We start from the raw sequence: 22653 nt of genomic DNA on the forward strand, positions 1-22653 counted from the left end.
CAAAACCACAATGAGGTACCATTTCATGCCAGTCAGAATGGCTGGGATCCAAAAGTGTACAAGCGATAAATGCTGGAGAGGGTATGGAGAAAAGGGAACCCTCTTACACTGTTGGTGGGAATCCAAACTAGTACAGCCACTATGGAGAACAGTGTGGAGATTCCTAAAAAAACTGGAAATAGAACTGTTTTATGACCCAGCAATCCCACTGCTGGGCATACACACCGAGGAAACCAGAATTGAAGTGACACGTGTACCCCAATCATCCCCTTTTTTGTCTCTCGATTGGCCAGTGCTGTGCAAAAGCTCCGGATTAACAGGTTTATTTTGATTGGCATGCGGAAAGAAACCATCTTTGTCCAGTGATTGGCCGGCATGTCTAAACTCTGGCCAATCCTGAAGGGGGCGGGCTGGTTAAGCGTCAGATTTCCCTGAACGGCCTCGGTGGCTGTACTGGTCGGCCTAGTAACTGGCTCCTTTTCTTCCTTATCTCGGTTCCTAACGCAGCGTCCTGATGGAGCTATCTTACCAGACCCTCAGATTCACCCATCAGGCTCGGGAAGCGGTAAGGAAAGCATATACTCTCAGGAACGCCTCTCCTCTTGCTGCGGGCCGATTCCTGTGCCCAGTTGCTATGGCGACAGAGTCCGCTGCTGTTGTGGCGCAAGCACAAAGTCTGGGGACTAGGGTTGAAGCGGGGTTGCGGGAAGAAAGAGTCGGATTTGGACTCGAGTACTGTTTGATGAAAGAGACCGCAGAGTTTGTGACTGAGGAAATGAGATGTTGAGGGGAAGGTATTATTATTAGGCAGGCTGAGTCTTGATGGGTGAGCGGATTTAGAGTATGGTCAAAATGAAATTGTTGAAACGCAGGATAACACTGACCTGGGAGCTGGAATACGGAGTTCTGGCCCTGATTCACTACTACCAAGGTTGAGAGACCTTAGGAATTTAATTCCTCTCTCAGGCTTCCGTTCCCGCAGTAGAAAGTAAAGTAATTGGACTATAATCCTTTCACACAAAGATTACATGAATTTTACATTATGTAGTGTTTCCTATTTTCTGGGTCATTGGCTAACTGGCTCAAGTATATTTTCCACAACAAAAAACGTAGAGTGAAGCTGTATTATATGCCAGGCATCGAGGATATAACAATACTAAAAGGGGAAAATGATTACCAACATTTTTTTTTTAATTGAAAAATACTGATATTTAAGCTCCACCTCAGAGACTCTGATTTACTGGTTTGGGTGTATCCTGTTCATTGATAGTTTTTAAAACCTCAATTGTGATCTCAATCTCGATTGCAATGTGTAGCCAAGATTATGAACCACCACTCTACTCTTTCCCACCTTTAAAAAGAAGCTGATAATACACAATAAAAGGTAACCCTTTGGCCTTACACTCCCTCTACCTAGCAGTGTCTGTGCAACTTCTCCAGTTTCTTTCCAACTTCTGGAAAGGATTGGCTACACTAGCTGTTGCCACTTTGTCACCTCTGGATTGTGCTTAAGCCCTTCCAACCTGAGCCTGAACTACCTGCATCGAAACATTTGGAGATGGCTTTTAATAAAGATTTCTGGACCTCACTGAGAATTACAGAATCAGAAGCTCTCTGGGATGAGGATCTTGAAACTTGCATCTTAAGTTCAGACTCCAGGTTTGAAAACCACTACCCTAGATAGTCTCATACATTTTCATGACTTCCAATGCCATCTGTATGCCAGCAACTCCCTTAAACTGACTTTAGACTGTACTTCTTTGCTGAGCCCCCAAACCCATGTGATATCCTAGAATATGGAACACAGAGGATGATAAATCAATTGACTACTGGACAAATCCAATGGAGAATCAAGCATCTGCATGTTAAGTTGTTAAACCCTAACTCTTAACCTTCTTCTCTGAAACTTGTAGCTTTCCCAGTCTTCCTCCATCTGGGAATGTGAAACCACCATCCACCCAGTGGCTCAAATCAGAATTCTGAGAGTCATCCATAGCTCCTCCTTCCTGCTAATTCCTGCTTAAGGAAGGCATCAGCAAATCTTACAGGTTCTATTTATATAATGGGTCTTTAATAATAAATATTTCTACAGCCTTTATCTGGGTACAAGCCACCATAATCTATCACTTGAACCATTTCAATAGCCTCTTAACCATTCCCCCTGTTGGTTTTACCTCCTTTCAGTCAGTTCTTCCTCCAGCAGTCAGAGTGATCTTAAAATTGTGTCACTCCCTGGCTGCTGCTGCTGCTGCTAAGTCGCTTCAGTCGTGTCCGACTCTGTGCGGCCCCATAGACGGCAGCCCACCAGGCTCCCCCGTCCCTGGGATTCTCCAGGCAAGAACACTGGAGTGGGTTGCCATTTCCTTCTCCAATGCATGAAAGTGAAAAGTGAAAGACTGAAGCCGTCCTCAATCCAACGTACCACCTTGCATGATCCCCATGGACTGCAGCCTATCCAGGCTCCTACCTGTCTGCATGTGATATTTTCCACTTGGCAGAGGAGTACTGGAGTGGGGTGCCAATGCAAGGTGGCACTAGGGAGAACCATATTTAGGTATGCTCATTGATGTCTAAAACTCCTGGGGTCTAAATGCAAGGAATTGTACTGATTAGGGGCCTGTGGAGGGGATAGATTGAGGTGGGGAAGATAATCAGTGAGTTTGATGTATGTCCATAGGAACTTTGATCATCTGTGTTCTCTACTGTATTGGATTTCAAGAATGCTTCCTCTTTATTTGGGTGATTTTTATTGTTGTTTCAAATTTTAAACATATATGTTCTCATATATATATATATATATATATATGTTTCATTGGATTTTTGTTTTAAATAATGTAATGTCAGCACTCAGTTTTAAAAAATTTAATAGTTACACTGCAAGGAGATCCAACCAGTCCATTCTGAAGGAGATCAACCCTGGGATGTCTTTGGAAGGAATGATGCTAAAGCTGAAACTCCAGTACTTTGGCCACCTCATGAGAAGAGTTGACTCATTGGAAAAGACTCTGATGCTGGGAGGGATTGGGGGCAGGAGGAGAAGGGGACGACCGAGGATGAGATGGCTGGATGGCATCACAGACTCGATGGACGTGAATCTGAGTGAACTCCGGGAGATGGTGATGAACAGGGAGGCCTGGCGTGCTGCGATTCATGGGGTCGCAAAGAGTCGGACATGACTGAGCGACTGAACTGAACTGAACAGAACTTAAGAAAGTTTCCTGTTCCCTTTCACAGCCTCAAGTATTGCTCCCCAGAAGCAACTGCTGTTGCCCTTCTTAGCAGCTTCTTCAAAATAACAAGTTAAAATTTCTGAATTTTGATTTTCCATTGTCAGATGTAAATTCTGCTTACTTTGATGGAAAAAGAGCATTCGGCTTTTTTCAATCCTACCTCGGTCCTTCCCCGTCCTCTCTCTCTAGCCCATACTTCCCTTCCTCCATTCTCCCAAGATCGTTTTATCACAATTTTTGGTTAAATACATATTCAGTATAATTGTGTATATTAATCCGACCATGAAACCATTATTCACAGCTGAGCCATATGGTAAACTGTGGTTGTATTTTATTTTTTATTTAACTGTGGGATAAGACTCAATCGTAACTCTGCCTTATTCTTAGGGTTACTTTTCTGTATTTTTGATACTACTTCCTAAATTTTCTGAAGGAATTGTAAACCTCCTTTCCATGTGGTGAAGCTCACCAAGAAAATTTTCAGGTTTTTTTCTTTTCCTTCTTTCGTTTTGTTTAGAAGAGTGACTTAAACAATTTATTTATTCGTTTTTGGTTGTGCTGGGTCTTGGTTGCTGCGCAGGCTTTCTCCAGGTTGCAGAGAACGGGGGCTGCTCTCTAGCTTCAGTGTGCAATCTTCTCAACGTGATGGCTTTTCTTGATGTAGAGCATGGGCTCAGGGCGTGTAGGGTTTCAACAGTTGCTCCTCCCGGCTCAGTAGTTGCGGCCCAATGGCTTTGTTGCCCTGAAGCATGTGGGATCGTCCCCGACCAGAGATCAAACCCATGTCCTCTGCAGTGGCAGGCAGATTCTCAACCCCTGGGCCAGCAGGGAAGTTCTTCTTTTTCCTCCTTACTGCCTTATATCCCTGTTTTAGCAAAATACCCCAACCAATGGCTGCCAGAGAAAGGGCACACAGCAAGCGAAGTTTTTGAAGTATGTATGTCCATACATCCATACAAAGCAGCAGTGTATGAAGTGGCTTTCCAGGTGACGCTAGCGTTAAAGAACCTGCCTGCCAACGCAGGAGATGACTGAAGTGGCTTAGCATGCGTGCACACTATGTGTGCAACTCTGTCCTTCTCTCACCTTGTTGATGGTTGGGCTGAGATTGATACTCTAGGTTGGAACTGATTTCATGCATTTGAAGAGGGATTTCTCCATATTTTTTAGCTTCCAGTGGGGTAGCAACAAGTGTGATGTTATTCCTTCTCTGAATCCTTTTAGAATCTTCTCCTTACCATCTCTAGTTTCTGAATTTTCATGAAGATATCACTTGTTGAGAATTCTTTTTCATTCCCAATTCTGGTATGAAGTTATGGGCCATCTAGATCAGGGAATTCATGCCCTCAATTCTGGAAAATATTCTTGTATTAGTTCTTTAGATAATTTCTCTCTCTGTCTCTCTCTTTTTTTCCCCTCTCTTGCTCTTCCTTTGTTTCTCTCTTGTCCTTCTTCCCTCCCTCCCTTCCTTTCATTTTCATGTTTTCCTTTCCTGGAAGTCCTATTCATTGAATGTTTGACTTCCAAATGGAATCTGTAACATGTTGTTTTCTCTTTTATTTTACATTGCTTACTCTTGTTTTTTCTTATCAAGAGACCTCCTCGACTTTTTATCCCATTTTGGTTGAGTTTTAAATTTCTGCTTTCATATTTTTATTTCCAGATACTTTCTTATTGTCTCAATGTTCCCTTTTCATAGCTCCTTTTAACTCTGAAAGTTTCCTCTCCCCTCCCTCCCTGCCCCACCCCCTTCCCTCTTTGTCTTTTGCTCCTAGTATTATGTCTGTTTCCTCTTAAGTTTTTCTTTGCTTTTTTCCCCTGGTGCTCTGTCTTTCATGTAGGTTTTCCTCAGAAATCTAGTGAACTTTGCCTGAGCAAGACACCTAAAAGCTAATTAGAATCTGTGAGCTTTAGAAGAGGCTCCTCAAATAGGGATGAGTTTTTCTGTTGGATGATCTGGTAGGCAGGAGCCTTTTTACTGGGACATCCACAGAAGCCAGTTTCTGTAGATATTTGCTGTGAGGTTTTCAGTTTCTCCAAGAAATGCTCTTCACTTCCCTACAGGGAATGAGGGCAAAACAAGCATGCTTCCTATCACTGTTGGAGTTAAACAGGGAAAGGCAGTTGTTTGGGGGTGGGGGGTTTCTTTTCACTGTTCAGTGCAAAATTTATGCTTAATTACTCTTTCCTTTAAAAAAAAATTCCTTCACCATCATTTTAATGTGATTTGGGGAGACAGCAGAGAAACAATCTCTAGAACCATTTTTGTTTTACAGATATGTATTGTCTACTGGGCACAAAGACTCGCACTAGTTGCTTTTGCAGGAGGTGAATTTAAAAAACATTAACGAATGTATGATTCATATCTAAAGGATAGCTTTATTTTGTATTGTGGGTTTCAAGTCAGGCATTTGTCATACATATTTGTATGTTAAAATTTACTTTTAAATACGGTTGTTTATTTGCATATGATAGGGGTTGGTGGCTGAGCTTAAGAATGGGAGTTAGATCCTTTTGAATTCATATACTGGTTTTTTCTTAACACTGAGGTGTAAATATACATTTATTCATCAGCTCCTACAATGAACACTTACTTCTTGACTACTATATATAAAAACATGGTGTTTTGAGATACCCATGATGTTTTGGGCATTGACACTGCTGATTAGCTTTAGGAAACGCCTGTTGGTTTCCATGATACTACAGTCTGCTAGAGTTCTGTTTTCCTTCTTGGCCTCTTTATTGCCCTTATCTTTCTCTGTCCCTTACAGTTTTGTTCTTTAGGATCTAAACTTGCCTCTCTGGTCAGCCTGCTTTCCAAACTTGACAAAGTGCCCCTCCTTGATGCAAAGAGTAGACATCACCATGCCACCTTTATCCCAGTAAATTATAATTGGATTTTTCCTTGTCCTGACCTTTTCCTTTCCTGTCCTTTTCCTTCCCCTGACCCCAGTAGACTATAAGCTCCTTGAGGGCGAGAACTCTGGTAAGTTTCTTTCCTGATTGGGAAGCTGATCATGTTTCAGAAGGGCTTCTGAGTCTTTAGTGTGCATGCTGAACACCCGGGGTGTTTTGAATACTCAGGTTGTGATCCAGGAGTTCTGGGTTTGCATCATGACCTCCTGTGTGGCACCATAATGATCTGTGGGTAGCAAAAATCTGTGAGTGGAGAATTTTCTCCTATTCCGTTTAAATTTAGTGTTTAATTAAAATAAGGCTATGTCCAATTTGTAAACCTCTGCCACTGTTTTTTTTTTTTTCCCCCTACTTGAAGGTAAGATCCTGGGGGAAAGGAACTCTGAAGAGCAATTGCTTCAGTGTTTTAAATTTGACCACAGAATTTAAACCAAACAAATAGTAATTGGTATCAATGCAGAAGAACAGTGTTTAGAAAGCCATAATTGAGCCACACATTCATGTGCAAAATAATCCGATACAAAATTACTTTTATTTATTCTCAGGTGTCATTACATGTACTTTTCAAAAGTTGTGACTTTGCTTGTGTGAAACTTTTATATTAAAAAAAATACCTACTATAAGTGTTAACTAATTAATGAGGTGGCAGATTAGGTTTTTAAATGAGTGTTGTTAAATGCCTTAGCTTTTATTAATCACATGGTCCCCTAAAAAAAAAAAACTAGGATAATTGAAAATTTAATTACATCACTGTTTTTCTTCAGAGAACTAAGGCTTATTAAACTTTAAATGTTCAAACATTTAAGCATCTATTGAAATACCAATAGCTATAAACAATGCACAGTTCTAAATACTAATTAAATGAGCTCTAAATCACCATAAGCTAAGCTGAATTTTAAGTAACTCATGTTTTAAGTGCTCTGCTCTGCTCTTAGGTAAGGAAGATTAACTACTTCACTGCTGACCACTGGTGTAGCCTTGTGGGGATCTTTAAAAATGCTGTGGCTGATGTTGAACCACATTTTTTCTGTACCTGGACCAAGAAAGGGAGACTGATCAGACAACCTGGAACATTTTGCTAATGTCACATTGAAACTCTTGGAGATGTGGGTTTTTTTTTTTTTTCTTTATTCCCCTACTTTTAACCACATAACTGAGAATATACACATGTGAGTTTGTATGTTTGGTGTTTTGTGTTAACATCCTTTCTTTTGTAAAAAAAAAAACACATTAATTTTAATAGATTTTAAGTACAAAAAGTATATATCTCTCCATTCAGATCAGTCTTGTGTACATTTAAAAAAATTGATACAGCTTCCTGCTTTCAAATGTGATACAGCAAATAGTACCAGCAGTTTTGCAGAGATGAGGCAGGGAGCTGAATTTGGGAAGACTTAGGTGGTTAGAATGGGGAGGGAAGAGGACCAGAGAGGAGGCAGCTTGGCAAACAAATTGCTCCATGCTTCTGAGTTTGGGCTGAATACTAAGCTGTGCATACACAGAGTGGAAATGTTTGAAGCTGGGGAAAAGCCAATTATCAGGGAACTGTAAGAGGAACAGCTAACGGTGCTCATGTAACACTGAGCTGTTTGAAGTCCAACCAGCCTGAGTGGAGACCTCTTGTGGAACAGCAGAGCATTTACTAGAGATTCTAGGAAAGCAGCGCAGGAGGGAAGATTCCCCTGGAGGGCATGGCAACCCACTTCAGTATTCTTGCCTGGAGAATCCCATGGACAGAGGAGCCTGGTGGGCTATAGTCCATGGGGTCGCAGAGTCAGACACAACTGAAGAGAGCTGGCACAAAACTAGTCTTAGAATAAACATGACTTTACATAACCTCTTTCCAAACAAAGCTTAATAGGATCAGAATTACCTGCAAATAACTGAACGATCTGCTTCCCCCAAACCCTCAACATACTTAAGGTAATATAATCTAGAGATTTGCAGAACTGGCATCCAAGGAAAAAACTACTAGCAGTCATAAAAAACAGGAAAATGTGCCAAAACGAGGACAAAAATCCATCAACAGAAGACTCAGTAATACAACAAAAGACAGAATTAACAGACGGCAGGGGTTGGGGGTGGTCTTTAAAAACAGTTGTTATAAATATGTTTAAACATTTAAGGAAAACATGATTATAAACAGGAGAGAAACAAGATATAAGAAAATGAAATTTATAGACTTGAAAAATAGGCAAAATTGTTTCTGGGTCCTCAAGTCTGTTCCACTGGTCTTTTTGTCTACTTCCTATGCCAGTGCCTCACTGTTTTAGAAATATAGTTGTATACATTCTTTTATTTTTATTTTTTTCATTTTTTTAGTTATATCCATTCTTCATGGGCTTCCCCAGGTGGCTCAGTGGTAAAGAATCCGCCTGCCAATGTGGGAAACGCACGATTGATCCCTGGATTGGAAAGAGCCCTTGGAGAAGGAAATGGCAACCCACTCCAATATTCTTGCCTAGGAAATCACCAGAGGAGTCTGGCAGCCTACAGTCCATGGGGCCGCAAAAGAGTCAGACACTTGTTTAGTGACTAAACAGCAATCCATTCTTGATATCCTCTGGAGCAAAGACTTCTGACTTGTTCTTTTTTGTCAAATGGTCACACTATTATTGACATGTGTTTACATATTTTAGAATCAACTTGTCAAATTCCACAAAGGTTGCTGAATTTTGATTGAGATGGCATTGAGTTGGAAGAATAAATTTGAGAAGAACTGATGATTTAAAAATAATGAGAATTACAAAGAATTCTCCAATTGAAGAGTATCGTTTCTCTTTTTATTCTGGCTTCCTTAATTTTTTTCAGTAGCAGTTTAGAATTTTTTGCATAGAAAATCTGCCCATTTTCTGTTAGAAATACTTGTAGTTCTTGATAGTATTCTAAATGATTTTCATATCATTGTAAGTGGTTTCTTGGTTTTTAAAATTTAATTTTATATTTATTACTGATATGTATAAACGCAATTGATTTTGTATGTTGATCTTATTTTAGCAATATAAAATAGTGTGTTCAGAGTTCTTTTTTTAATCAAAGACATATGTTGATTTTTACCAAATGCTTTTCTACATTTGTTAAAGTGATTATAATATTTCCCTTTATTTTGTAATGTGGTACATTAACTATGTTGAGTCTCTAATATTAAATGGTCTTACCTCATTCCTGGGATATGCTGAAGTTTGATGTTACATAATGGTGATTCAATTTGCTAATATTTTGCTTAGACTTTTTCCATCTATATTAATGAGTGAGACTGGCCTACTGTTTTCCTCTTTTGAGTGTCTTTTTCAGGTTTTAGTATGAAAGATATGTTGTCTTCATAAAAATTGAGAAATATTCCCTCTTCTTCATTCAGTAGAAGAAATTATGAAGATTGCCATTGTGTTTTTGATTGAATGTTTGGTAGAGTTTGCCTTGAAAGCAATCTGAGAATGGATTTCCCATAGAAAGTGTTTTCTTCGTTTTTTGTTTGTTTATTGGTTGGTTTTAAACAAACTCAGGTTATTTTCATCAAAACTGTTGGTACTTTAAAATTTCTTTTTGCTGTTGGTTTGGTATGTTATGTTTTTTTAGAATTTATCTATCTCATCTAAATTTTTGAATTTGTTGGCATAATCGTTCATAATATCCTTTCTTAAAAAATTAAATATATATGGAATCTGTAATCATCTTCCCTTTTTATTCTTACACTGGTTTTTTGTGCCTTCTCTCTTATTTTTCTTCATTAGTCTTAACAAAGGTTTATCAGTCTTTTTAAAGAAACAAGTTTTGTTGATCCTGTCTATGATCTGTTTGATTTCTATTTCTCTACTTTTGCAGTCTTAAAATTATTATTTCTTTGTAAATCAAAACAACAATGAGCTATCACCTCATACCAGCCAGAATGGCTAGCATCAAAAAATCTACAAATAATAAACACTGGAGAAGGTGTGGAGAGAAGGGAACCCTTCCAGTCTGTTGGTGGGAATGTAAATTGGTACAGTCAATATGAAGAACAGTATGGCGGTTCTTAAAAAAAGTAAAAACAGAGCTACCATATGACCCTACAATCCCACTCCTGGGCATGTATCTATCCAGAGAAAAACATAATCTGAAAGGATACATACACTCCAGTGTTCATTGCAGCACTGTTTATAATAACCAAGATATGGAAGCAGTCTAAATGTCCATAGACAGAGGAATGGATAAAGAAGATGTATTATATATATACAACGGACTATTACTCAGTCATTAAAAAGGATGAAATAATGCCATTTGCAGTAACATGGATGGACCTAGAGAGTGTCATACTGAATGAACTAAGTCAGACAGAGAAGGAGAAATATCATATGACGTCCCTTATATGTGAAACCTAAAAAGAAATGATACAAATGGACTTACAAAACAGAAAGACATTCACAGATTTAGAAAACAAACTTGGGTTGCTGGGGATGGGAGGGATAGTTAGGGAGTTTGGGATGGACATGTACACACTGCTATATTTAAAACAGATAACCAGCAAAGACCTACTGTATAGCACATGGAAGTCCGGTCAATGTTATGTGGCAGTCTGGATGGGAGGGGGATTGAGGGGGAAATGGATCCATGTATGTGTATGACTGAGTCCCTTTGCTATTTACCTGAAACTGTCACAACACTGTTAATCAGGTATACCCTAATACAAAATAAAAAATTCAAAAGGATAAAAAAAGTGTAAAAAATGGTTATTTTCTTTCTTATACTTTCCTTGGATTTATTATTTTTTATAATTTCTTAATATATTTGCTTAATTTATTAATATTTACCTTTTTTCTTTTAACAGATGCATTTAAAGATTTAAATTTTCCTTCAATCACTGCTTTGCCTGCTTCCATATGTTTTAATATGTAGCATTTTAATTTTTCCTTTTCATTCCCTTGTGGCTCAGGTGGTAAAGAATCCACCTGCAATGGGGGGAGACCTGGGTTCGATCCCTGTTTTGGGAAGATCCCTTGGAGGAGGCAAAGGCTACCCACTCCAGTATTCTGGCCTGGAGAATTCCATGGACTGTATAGTCCATGGGGGCGCAAAGAGTCAGACTCAACTGAACGACTTTTGCTTTTTTCATTCAGTTCCAAATATTTTCTTATATCTATTATGATTTTTCCCTGAGTCATAAGTATTTAGAAGTGTATTATTTACATATGGGAAGTCTGCTGATACCTTTTGGATGTTGTTTTCTAGTTTAATTGTGTTGTATTTACTAGCAACATTCTACAGGATTTCAGTCCTCTGATATTTGTTGAGAATTGTTTTATGGCTCAATGTATGGTTAAGTTTCTTAATTGTGTTGTTCAAATCTTTTATATCTTATAGATTTTTTTTCTTTTTGTTCGAAGGCATGTAAGTATCTCTCACTATAATTGTATTTTTTGCCTATTTCTCCTTTTGATTTTGTCAGTTTTTGCTTTATCTGATGTTATGCTATTTTGTGGATGAATGGTATCCCCATCTTCTCAAATGTTATATGTTTAGGTACCTAAACATATAGAATTGTTATCTTCAATTAATTTGTGTGTTTGATGTGAGATAGGGGTTAAGTTTCATTTTTTTTCCTGTTTGGTGATCCAGTTGCTCTGCTGCTGCTAAGTCGCTTCAGTCGTGTCCGACTCTGTGCAACCCCACAGATGGCAGCCCACCAGGCTCCCTCGTCCCCAGGATTCTCCAGGCAAGAACACTGGTGTGGGTTGCCATTTCCCTCTCCAATGCATGAAAGTGAAAAGTGAAAGTGAAGTCACTCAGTCGTGTCCGACTCCTAGCGACCCCATGGACTGCAGCCCACCAGGCACTTCCATCCGTGGGATTTTCCAGGCAAGAGTACTGGAGTGGATATCCAGTTGCTCTAGCACCTTTAAAAATTTTTTTGAATTACTGTGGCAACTTTGTAAAAAATCACGTTACCATATATTTGTGGGTTTATTTTTGAACTCTCTGTTCTGTTTGATTGATAGATTTATCTATCTCCATGCCAGTATCAAACTATCTTAATTATTGTGGCTTAATACTAAGCCTTAAAAACTGGTAGTATAAATTCTCTGACCTAGCTATTTTTCAATGACATCTTGGTTCTAAATTTCCACATAAATGTCAGAATCAGATTTTCAATTTATATAAAAAAGTTCACTGAGTTTTTGATGAGATTGCATTTAATCTATACATCACTTTTAAGGAGAACATCTTAAAAAAATCATTTTCTCAATTCTTAAACGTTAAAACTTTTTAAATATCTCTTAGCCCTATTTTGTAATTTTCAGCATAGAGGTTGCATTATTTTGCTAGGGCTGCCATAATAAAATATCACAGACTGGGTGTCTTAAACAGCAAAAATTTATTTTCTCACAGTTCTGGAGGCTAGAAGTCCAAGAAAAAGGTGTTGGCAGGTTTGATTTATCCTGAGGCCTTTCTCCTTGGCTTGCAAGTGGCCACCTTTTTGCTGTGTCTTCAACATGGTATTTCCTATACTAGAGAACCATCTCTGGCATCACTTCACGTGTCCAAATTTCCTCTTCTTCCCAGGACACCAGTCAGATTGGATTAGGGCCCACCCTAGTGGTCTCATTTTAATTTATTAGCCTGCTAAAGGCTCTATCTTTAAATACAGTCACATTCTGAGTTATTCATGGTTAGGGCTTCAGTATATGAATTTGGGGAAAAGGTGATACCATTCATCCCACAAAAGAAATCTGCAACATCTTTTGTTAAATTTGTTCCTACTTGATTTTTATAGACTGTTGTAAATTATATTGATTGAAATAGTTTTCCTCAAGTCTGTGTCTGATATACTTCTAATATCTTGAGGTCCATGTTTCAATTTTCTGTTATTCCTGATGTTTTTCATTTATGTTGTTCTTCTCTTAGACTGCATGGTAGTGTAGTTGATTTGTTTTTAGAAATAATTTGTGATGAAGGATGATGATATCTTCCTGTAAAGGTAATTTAGGCTTGTTTCTGTCTTGTGCCTGGTGGGAGGAGCTAGCAATTCAGGAACGTCTCAATCCAAATTTAGGGACTGAGATTTTTCTGGGGTTTCCCTAATAGCTCAGCTACTAAAGAATCCACCTGCAATGTAGGAGACTCCCATTCAATTCCTGATCCGCTGGAGAAGGGATAGGCTACCCACTCCAGTGTTCTTGGGGTTCTGCAGTGGCTCAGCTGGTAAAGAATCTGCCTACCATGTGGGAGACCTGGGTTCAATCCCTGGGTTGGGAAGATTCCCTGGAGAAGGGAATAGCTACCCACTCCAGTATTCTGGCCTGGAGAATTTTAGGGACTGAAATTTAGGGACTCAATCCAAATATAGGGACTGAGATTTTTCTGGGCCATACAGAACATGGGCACCTTACCTTATCTTTTGTCCTCATTCCTAGAATGGAATAAGGACTGACTATTCATTGGTTTTGCCAGGGTCCCCTATCTTCATGGGTCTTGGTTTAGAACTTTTGCACCTTAGCACTTTGAGGTTGTCAAATATACTACTCAGCTTCTTAGCCTTTTAGAGGCCGGCAGATGTTCTAGAGAAAAGTGGATTCACATGCCACGGTCATGTCTTTGTATTAATTAAATACATACACACACAGTTGTGTCTGTAGAATAAAATCCTATCAGTGAAATTGTTATGTCAGTTTGTATATGTGTATATTTGACATGTGTGCATCTGACGAATGCAATTCTGTAGAAATAAATGAAAACCACCCATACTGAGCAAATAGGCTATTTATTGAGCGCTTGCTATAGTAAGAAAGTCAACTGTCATCACTTGCATTTGGCAGGCAGGGGAGTGGGAAAGCTTTATAGTGAAAAAAAAAAAGGGGAACTGTGTGTATTTAACATTTTCTGATTGGAGGCTGTTGACTTGGGACATCTGGAGTTGGGCTACCTAGAAGTGGGGCATCTTATGTGATTGATTTGGAGGTCATATTCGGCTTTCTTGGTTGGTCCTGACTTGGAGGCTAAGAGCGAAAATAGGGAGGCTGGCAGTTGTTGAGCAAATCTTGACCATTCTGGGCCAGTTGCTGTGGAGGTTGTGGTTTAGTTTCTTGGACAGATTGCTATGGTCTGTGATTTGGTTTTCTGAGATGGTTGCTTACAGAGGTTGCGGTTTGGCTTTCTGAGCTTATGTGGGTCTGGCCATTATCCATTTGTATATTCAGTTTCTCATCCTAAGTGATACTGTAGTACCAAAGGATGTATATAAATTTGCCTTTTAACTTCCGTAGAAGTTGTATCAACTTATCATCTTACTAGTAATGTATGGTCATCTGCTCCAACATAGCAGGCCATTAATTTTTTGAGTTTTACTCAACTGATATGTGGAAATGTGTATTATGTTTCAAATTTGCATTTTTGTAAGATTGAGCATTTCCTCATATAGAGTCATTTGTGTTTCTTTTTGTGTGAACCATCTTTTCCTATACTGTCCATTTTTATAGTAAATTGTTGATCTTTTTTTCTTGCTTTGTGGGCACTTATTATATATAAAGGAAATTGGCCTTTTGAATGTTAACTGAGTTGTAAATATCTTTCCCAGTTATTGTCTCTTGACCTTTTTTATATATTTAGAATTTTTTATGTGGTCAAATATATCAGCCTTTTTAATTAATGGCTTCTGGGTTTGTGTTCAAAAAGGCCTCATCTACTCTGAGATTAAAAAAAAAAAATCCCATGTTTACATATTTTTATTTATATAAATACAACCTGAAGATAATATTTTTTAATTAAGACTACGTCTTACTGTTTACCAAGGTTAGTTAAGAACAAAGGTATAATGGATCTTAAAATTGTCAATGAGAATGAGGTTTCTCATTTTCAGAATTCTGAAGTGTTCTCTAGGCAGGGAAGCAGGGGCTTGGTGTGCAGGTTTACAGGTCCAACACTTGAAAACTATAGGCGTCTGAGTCCAAAAGTTTCTACAAAGCAAAAGTTGCTGGTCTCCTTTGAAAGTCGCATTCCATAACCCCCGCTGCCCTTTTATTTCTCACCCTGAATTCCACCTCCAAGGCAAGGCCTCAATTTATCGTCGGGAGAATCTGTTCTTGAAATCTTTAATTGTCTTGGCCATCATGGGAGCAATTTTCTTCACAGGTTTCCTGCCATTGACCACCTGTGGCAAGTGGGTACTGGTAGTGCTTGAGCATGTGTGGGCCGGCTTCTCATGGGTAAGGTTAAGGCCATTGCTGCTGGAGGGAGTATGGCTGGTTTCTCTGGGGTATGGAGCTGGCTTGATCTTGACTTTTTCAGGGACAGCTGCTTCTTGTGTTTCAAACTGCCGCCTCCTTTGGACATCAGAAAGTGGCTGGGCCAGAGAGTTGAGTAGGATCATTTTTGCTTGTCGGCCTTTGGGTTTATTGGCATGTGCAGTCTGGATATTCACCGTCAGTGCTCGAAGCCGCTGCTCTTGGGCATCCTGAAGCCGCATGTACATCTCTCGCCATGACTCATGCTCTTGTGGCCTTTCTTTCCTAAAGTTTTGGTGACAGTGAATTTTCCATAGTTGATCTGTTTCTTGAACTAGTGTATGATTGTATTTCTCTATGCGATACAGCTGATCAGGTGCACAGCTCTTCAAGATGGGTTCAAGAACTGAATATGGGACTCCTCCCACTTTAAAGATTGAATTGATGTTGTTTTTAAGTACCCAGATGCACTGTTGGCGCAGGGTCATCATTTTGGCGAGATAGGCACACTTAGAGCCAGAAAACACTTGCATCTTAGAATTCATTCTGCATCCAGTAAATCCAACTTCTTCCACTTTCTGGGGTGAAGACAGTGCTTTTTGCTTTGGTCGGAAGGAAGACATCAATCTAGAGGCAGGAAGTGGATGGTACTTGGCGGAGATCCTGGGTAATGGAAGATCTGGCCACACAGGTGCATCAATGGGGACCTTTTCCAGCTTGGCCCAGACGTTTCCAGATGGTTGCTGCTTCTCTGATCTGTTTTCATTCACCTCAGGCAGTTCCTGAACCAAGTCCAAGTTTTGACTTGAGTCATTTTTTTTAGGTTCTTTCTCTTCTAGAGCAGTGGCTGAAGTTTTCATAATCTTTTTCTTTTCCTCCCTAGGCTGGTCCTGGTTGAGGAATGAATGAAAAAACATGGTGGGCGGCTTGCATTCATTATCCATATCTGTCTCCTCAACTTCAGGGAGGGAGCCATCTGGCTTTCCATTCAAATGGGGAGGTCTTACTTTCCCTTCTTGAATCTTTTGGTTATCGGTAGCCTTCTCTTTCACCATGGGTAACAGGCCTTTTGTCCCCTCTGTTATGTCCAAGCGGTTGAGGCTTTGCTTGTTTTTGTCTGGTTTGGTTTTCTCTGAGTCTTCCTGCTTTTGCTTTTTAAAGTCTGAAGTGTGCCCGAAGGAAGGTGAAAACTGGATCCCGCGGCGCCTTCTTTCCTCCTCTTTGACGCTAGTAGAAGGCGGATTCTCCTTTGCTCTGTCGCTGGGGACAGGCCGCGGGCTTTCCTCTCTGGAGGAAGCCAGGACTGATTTTTGGCTGGTCAAAGTAGAAGACTTCTTGTATTCTTTGGCACCCAAAGGGTGTTTGTCATCGTGGGGAGACTGGTACCCCCAGCTTAGGCTCCCAGCCTCCCTCCTGTGGGGGGCACACAGGCCGTGGTCTTGACTGAACCCCAGTCTGGCCCGAGGAGCATCATAGGGGCCTCCTTCAGGTCCCCGCTGTACAACGTAGACCTCCGAGGGGCGTCTGTGACGGTCCCCGGACATCAGACGAGGACGTGTAGACGGTGGGGGGGACCGTCTGTAACCACAATATGCCCGCGCTGAGGAATAAGCTGGGGAACCTCTGCAACACTGCCTTCTGTCCTCGTCCCTCTCACGGCCGCAGGACTCATGATGGGGCCTCGCGGGCTCTGAGGGGTGTCTGTGTTGCTGCTGTCTGTGCTCGCGGCTACGCGAGCGACCGCTGCGGTCTGCGAGGTGTGCGCGGCCGTCTCCCTCCATCGCCGCCTCCTCCTGAGGAGCTTCCCTGGGGCAGGTTCCTCTCAGGGTTTCAGTCCCCCGGAGCCAGCCTCCTCCACTGCGCTGCTAGGTCCCGGCCAAGCTTCCGACGCGAGGGCTTTTGCGCCCGCCACTGCCGTCGGGCAGACCCGGCTCTCCGCTAGAACCGCCACGGGGCCGGGCGAGACCGAGGGCACTTCTCGTCTCTCCACGACCTCCTTGGTGTGAGGATGGGGGCGGCCAGGCCCCGCGGCTCCTCAGCAACCTCGTGCTCGGACCCCGCCGCCGCCCGGCTCTGCCTCGAGCTCCCCCTGGTGCACACGGCGCACGACCCCGCCTCCGGCGCTCAGGACGCAGCGTGCCCACGGCAATCGCTACCTGCGCTGCGTCCGGGACTTGAGGAAACCCCAGCGCCCCCTTCCTGCGGGGGCTGCGAGCGGTGCCCACATTACATCACCACCAGGAACCCCTGGGCCACCTCGCCCCGCTCCCGTCCCCGGAGCAGCAATCGCGACAACCACCCTAGCGCTGGACGCCTGCCGTCGAGTAATTCCAGCCTGTAAGAACCAAAGAAGAGTTATATTATCCTCATTTTATGGGTGAGGCTTAGAATAAAGTAACTTGCCTGTGATCACGAAACAGGAAGAGGTGCAGCCGCACATTGACGGCAGGTAGTTGAGGTCCAGAGTCACAGCTCTGAATACGCCGAGGACCTGAGGCCTAACCGAGAGAAAGGGATTTGCCTAAAATCCGACAGATTAGGCCCATGGAGGGCAATAATAGTCCCTGTGTCTGATTTTGGAGAAGGAAATGGCACCCTACTCCAGTACTCTTGCCTGGAAAATCCCATGGACGGAGGAGCCTGGTAGGCTGCAGTCCATGGGGTCGCGAAGAGTCGGACACCACTGAGCGACTTCACTTTCACTTTTCACTTTCACTTTTCTCTTTAATGCATTGGAGAAGGAAATGGCAACCCACTCCAGTGTTCTTGCCTGGAGAATCCCAGGGACGGGGGAGCCTGGTGGGCTGCCGTCTATGGGGCCGCACAGAGTCGGACACGACTGAAGCGACTTAGCACCAGCAGCACCAGCAGCAGCAGTGTCTGACTTGCCCTCAAGCAATATCTAACGAAGGTGTCAATAATTCTGAGAGGAATGAATGCTGTTTGCTCTGATCACCAAACGTCAGCAGTAGGGCCTGAAATGGATCAGTTCATGGTGGTGCCTTAGACCGAAGTGTGCTCGAGGAAACAAACCCTTATCTTGGAAGGCCGAAATTTATTGTTACTATTATTACTACTAAAGTGAAAGTGAAGTCGCTTAGTCATGTCCGACTCTTTGCAACCCCATGGACTATAGCCTACCAGGTTCCTCGGTCCACGGGATTTTCCAGGCATGAATACTGGAGTGGGTTGCCATTTCCTTCTCCAGGGCATCTTTCCGACCCAGGGATCGAACCTGGGTCTCTTGCATTGTAGGCAGATGCTTTACCGTCTGAGCTACTAGGACAGTCTACTAAAAGGCACAACTAAATAGACAACTTAAAATGTCATCATTGATTACATCTTATTTGATTAGATCAGATCTTACTAGATTATTAGATTCTGGCTAGAACTCTAATAACGCATTCATTGGAAAAGAACCTGATGCTGGGAAAGATTGAAGGCAAAAGGAGAAGAGGGCGGCAGAGGATAAGATGGATAGTGTCATTGACTAAGGGATATGAATTTGAGCAAACTCCTGGAGATAGTGAAGGACAGGAAAGCCTGTCATGCTGCAGCCTATGGGATGGCAAAGAGTGGGACACGACTTAGCAACTGAACAACAACTTTGGTATAGATGCCAGGCTCTTCGAAGAGCTTGGTTCCTCTCTTAGATAGCCCAAGACTATCTGATTACCTTTGGTCTCCTTATTGCTCTTGGACTTAAAGAAATTCCAAGTCACTGATGTTATCTTCTTCCCTTTGTAAGCAGAGAAGTGACCTTCTCCTCGCCAACCAGACTTTGGATCTGAAAGCAGGATCCTGTCATTGACAAGAACAGAAAGATTTGTGTGTCTTCAGTGAGCCCAAGTGGTTGGGATACTAGGGTCAGAAGAGGACCAAGATTCTGTGTCTAACTTCCTCTTTATAGTAACTTTCTCCTGGCATGCTGCAGCCTATGGGGTCGTAAAAAGTGGGACATGATTTAGTGACTGAACAAGAACTCTTTAAGAATGCACCTGACCTGACCTCTTGCCCAAATCAGGAAAGACCAGTGATTGCTATCTTTGTTTTTTACATTAAAACTTTTTAAAATCTCTTTAACAATTCTATAAGTATTCATTGTGAGCTATGGTTCAGCTTTAAATTTTTTCCTTCATTTTTATGGATAACAATAAGTAATCTATATTTCTCTCATCATTCTAGGTTTTAAGGATTTCCCAGTTCTTCAGTTCAGTTCAGGTCAGTCACTGAGTCGTGTCCAACTCTTTGCGACCCCATGGACTGCAGCACGTCAGGCCTCCCTATCCATCACCAACTCCTGGAGTCTTAGAATTTATTAATCTAAGAATTGCTGACAGTTCAGTTCAGTTCAGTTCAGTTCAGTCGCTTAGTCGTGTCCGACTCTTTGCGACCCCATGAATCGCAGCACGCCAGGCCTCCCTGTCCATCACCAACTCCCAGAGTTCACTTAGACTCACGTCCATCGAGTCCGTGATGCCATCCAGTCATCTCATCCTCTGTTGTCCCCTTCTTCTCCTGCCCCCAGTTTTGTTTATTTTGTTTTCAAGGTTCTCAGTAGTATAAATTGGCAGTTCTAATGGTTACTTACATAATAATAAGTCAAACTTAAAGAAATAATAGGTAACAAACAGAATAAATAAGTAAAACCAAAATATTCCCACAACCCAGATATACTAGTGTATTACCCAATGGTGAACCTTGGTATATATCCATATATCTTTTCGGATCCTTTGGCATAGGTGTGTATACACATACATGCACAAACACATGTTTTATCAAAATGAAATTGTACAGTACATGTTATTTTTAACCAACTAGTTCTGTAATCTAGGTCTAAAACAGGGTCATTCATTGTACCTCATTGTATCCCCTAAATATCTCTGAATTTTCACAGCTCCCCCTGTCCCTACTTTCTCTATTTTATTTATTTAATCTTCTAGTTTTATTGAGATATAATTGACATATAGTACTATATAGGATATATAACCTAATGATCTAACTTAATACATTGTGAAATGATTATTATAAGTTTAGTGAACATCTAGCATCCCGTGTAGATACAAAATTAAAGAAATAGAAAAAAATTTTTCCTTGTAATAAGAACTCTTGGAATTTGCTCTCTTAACTATGTTCATGTATAACACACAGCAGTATTAATTATGTTTATCATGTTGTATGTTGTATTCCTAGTACTTATTTACCTTATAACTGAGAGTTTGAACTTTTTGACCACCTACATCTAATTCCTCCTTCTCCTCCTACTGCCTCTGGTAGCCCCAAATCTGATCTGTCTTTTTTTTATGAGTTTGTTTGTTTTTGAAGTATAATTTACTTACCACACTATGTTAGTTCCTATTTTATGACATAGTGATTTGGTATACATTTGATTTATATAATTTCAAAATGATCAACACAATAAGTTAGTTTTGATCTTTAGATATTACATAGTTACTGACTATTTTCTCCATATTGTGCATTTATTTTGCAACCAGAAGTTTGTACCCCTTAATCTCCCTCACCTATTTCTTTCCTACCTCTCACTCCCCTCTGGCAAATCACCTGTTTGGTCTCTGTATTTTTCATTCTTTTTCTGTTTTGTTAATTTGTTTTGTCTTTTAGATTCCACACGCATGTGAAACCATATGGCATTTGTCCTTCTCAGCTGGATTTATTTCCCTTAGTGTAATACCCTCTAGGTCCATCCATGTCATTGTAAATGGCAATATTTTATTCTTTCTATGGCTATGTAATATTCAGTTGTATATATATGCCACAACTTCTTTATCCATTCACTTATTGTTGGGCAATTAGGTTGCTTCCATATCTTGACTATTGTAAATAATACTTCAGTGAACATAGAGGTGCATAGATCTTTTCTAATTAGTGTTTTCATTTTCTCTGGATAAATACTCAGGAGTAGAATTACTGGATCATATGGTAGTTCTATTGTTAATTTTTGAGGAATTTCCATACTGTTTTTCATAGTGTCTATACCAATTTAGGGAGAAGGCAATGGCACCCCACTCCCGTGTTCTTGCCTGGAGAATCCCAGGGACAGGGGTGCCTGGTGGGCTGCTGTCTATGGGGTCGCACAGAATCAGACACGACTGAAACGACTTAGCAGCAGCAGCAGCATACCAATTTATATTCCCATCGATGATGCTAGAGGATTCTCTTTTCTGCACATCCTCAGCAGCACTTGATATTTGTTATTTTTTTGGTACTAGCCATTGTGACAGGCCTTGCCTGAAAAATCCCGTGGACAGAGGAGGCTGATGAGCTGTAGTCCAAAGAGTCACAGAGAGTCAAACACAATTAAGTGACTAAACACACAACATAACACACATTGTGATAGGTATGAGGTGATATCTCATTATGGTTTTGACTTGGCATTACCCTAATGATTAGTGATGTTGCATATCTTTTTATCTGCCTCTTGGCCATCTGTATGTCTCTTGAAAAATATCTATTCAGAATCTCTCCCTCTTTTTTAATCTGGTTGTTTTTTGATGAGTTGTGTGAGTTCTTTGTATAGTTTGGATATTAACCCTTTGTTGGATATACTGTTTGCAAATATAGTCTCGCATTTAGTATGTGGCCTTTTCATTTAGTTGATGACTTCCTTTACTGTGCAAGTCTTCTACTTTGATGTAATCCTATTTGTTGATTTTTGCTTTTGTTTCCCTTAGCTAATAAGAAAGCACATTCAAAAAATATTACAAAGACAAATGTCAAAGAGCATATTGCTTACGTTTTCTTCTAGAAGTTTTATAGATTCAGGTCTTACATTTAAGTCTTTAATCCATTTTTAATTTATTTTTGATTATGGTGTGAGCGTATTCCAGTTTGATACTTTTGATAGTTTTCCCTGGTGGTTCACACGATGAAGCGTCTGCCTACAATGCAGGAGACCCAAGTTCGATCCCTGGGTCAGGAAGATCCCATGGAGAAGGAAATGGCAACCCACTCCAGCATTCTTGCCTGGAAAATCCCATGGACGAAGGAGCCTGGTAGGCTACAGTCCATGGGGTTGCAAAGAGTCAGACACAACTGAGTGACTTCACTTCACATAGTTTTCCCAACACCATTTATTAAAGAGGCTGTCTTTTCCACATTGTATATTCTAGCCTCCCTTGTTGTAGATTAATACTGTATATAAGTGTGGTTTCATCTCTGGGTTCTCTACTCTGTTCCATTGATCTATGTGTCTGTTTTTGTGCCAGTACTATACTATTTTGATGACTGTGGTTTGAAATCTGGGAGTATGATACCTTCAGCTTTGTTCTTTCTCAAGAGTGTTTTGACTGCTT

At 40.8% G+C, this 22653-nt stretch overlaps 2 protein-coding genes across 2 annotated transcripts in view; one reads left to right on the plus strand and one right to left on the minus strand.

The window, feature by feature from the left end:
* Window positions 1-423: 423 nt before the first annotated feature.
* KATNAL2 (katanin catalytic subunit A1 like 2) overlaps window positions 424-22653 on the plus strand; it is a 108931-nt gene continuing 86701 nt past the window's right edge. Inside the window, exon 1 of the mRNA XM_004020529.6 lies at window positions 424-565. Within this exon, the coding sequence (XP_004020578.4) occupies window positions 515-565 (51 nt within the window). The 5' untranslated portion in view covers window positions 424-514. The remainder of the gene's footprint in view (window positions 566-22653) is intronic.
* Window positions 15178-16884, minus strand: LOC105604502 (elongin-A-like). The gene has a single exon (XM_042239139.2). The coding sequence runs from the start codon at window positions 16882-16884 to the stop codon at window positions 15178-15180; it is 1707 nt and encodes a 568-aa protein (XP_042095073.1).

Source organism: Ovis aries, chromosome 23 (assembly GCF_016772045.2).
Source record: "Ovis aries strain OAR_USU_Benz2616 breed Rambouillet chromosome 23, ARS-UI_Ramb_v3.0, whole genome shotgun sequence".
In the NCBI taxonomy this organism is placed as follows: Eukaryota; Metazoa; Chordata; class Mammalia; order Artiodactyla; family Bovidae; genus Ovis; species Ovis aries.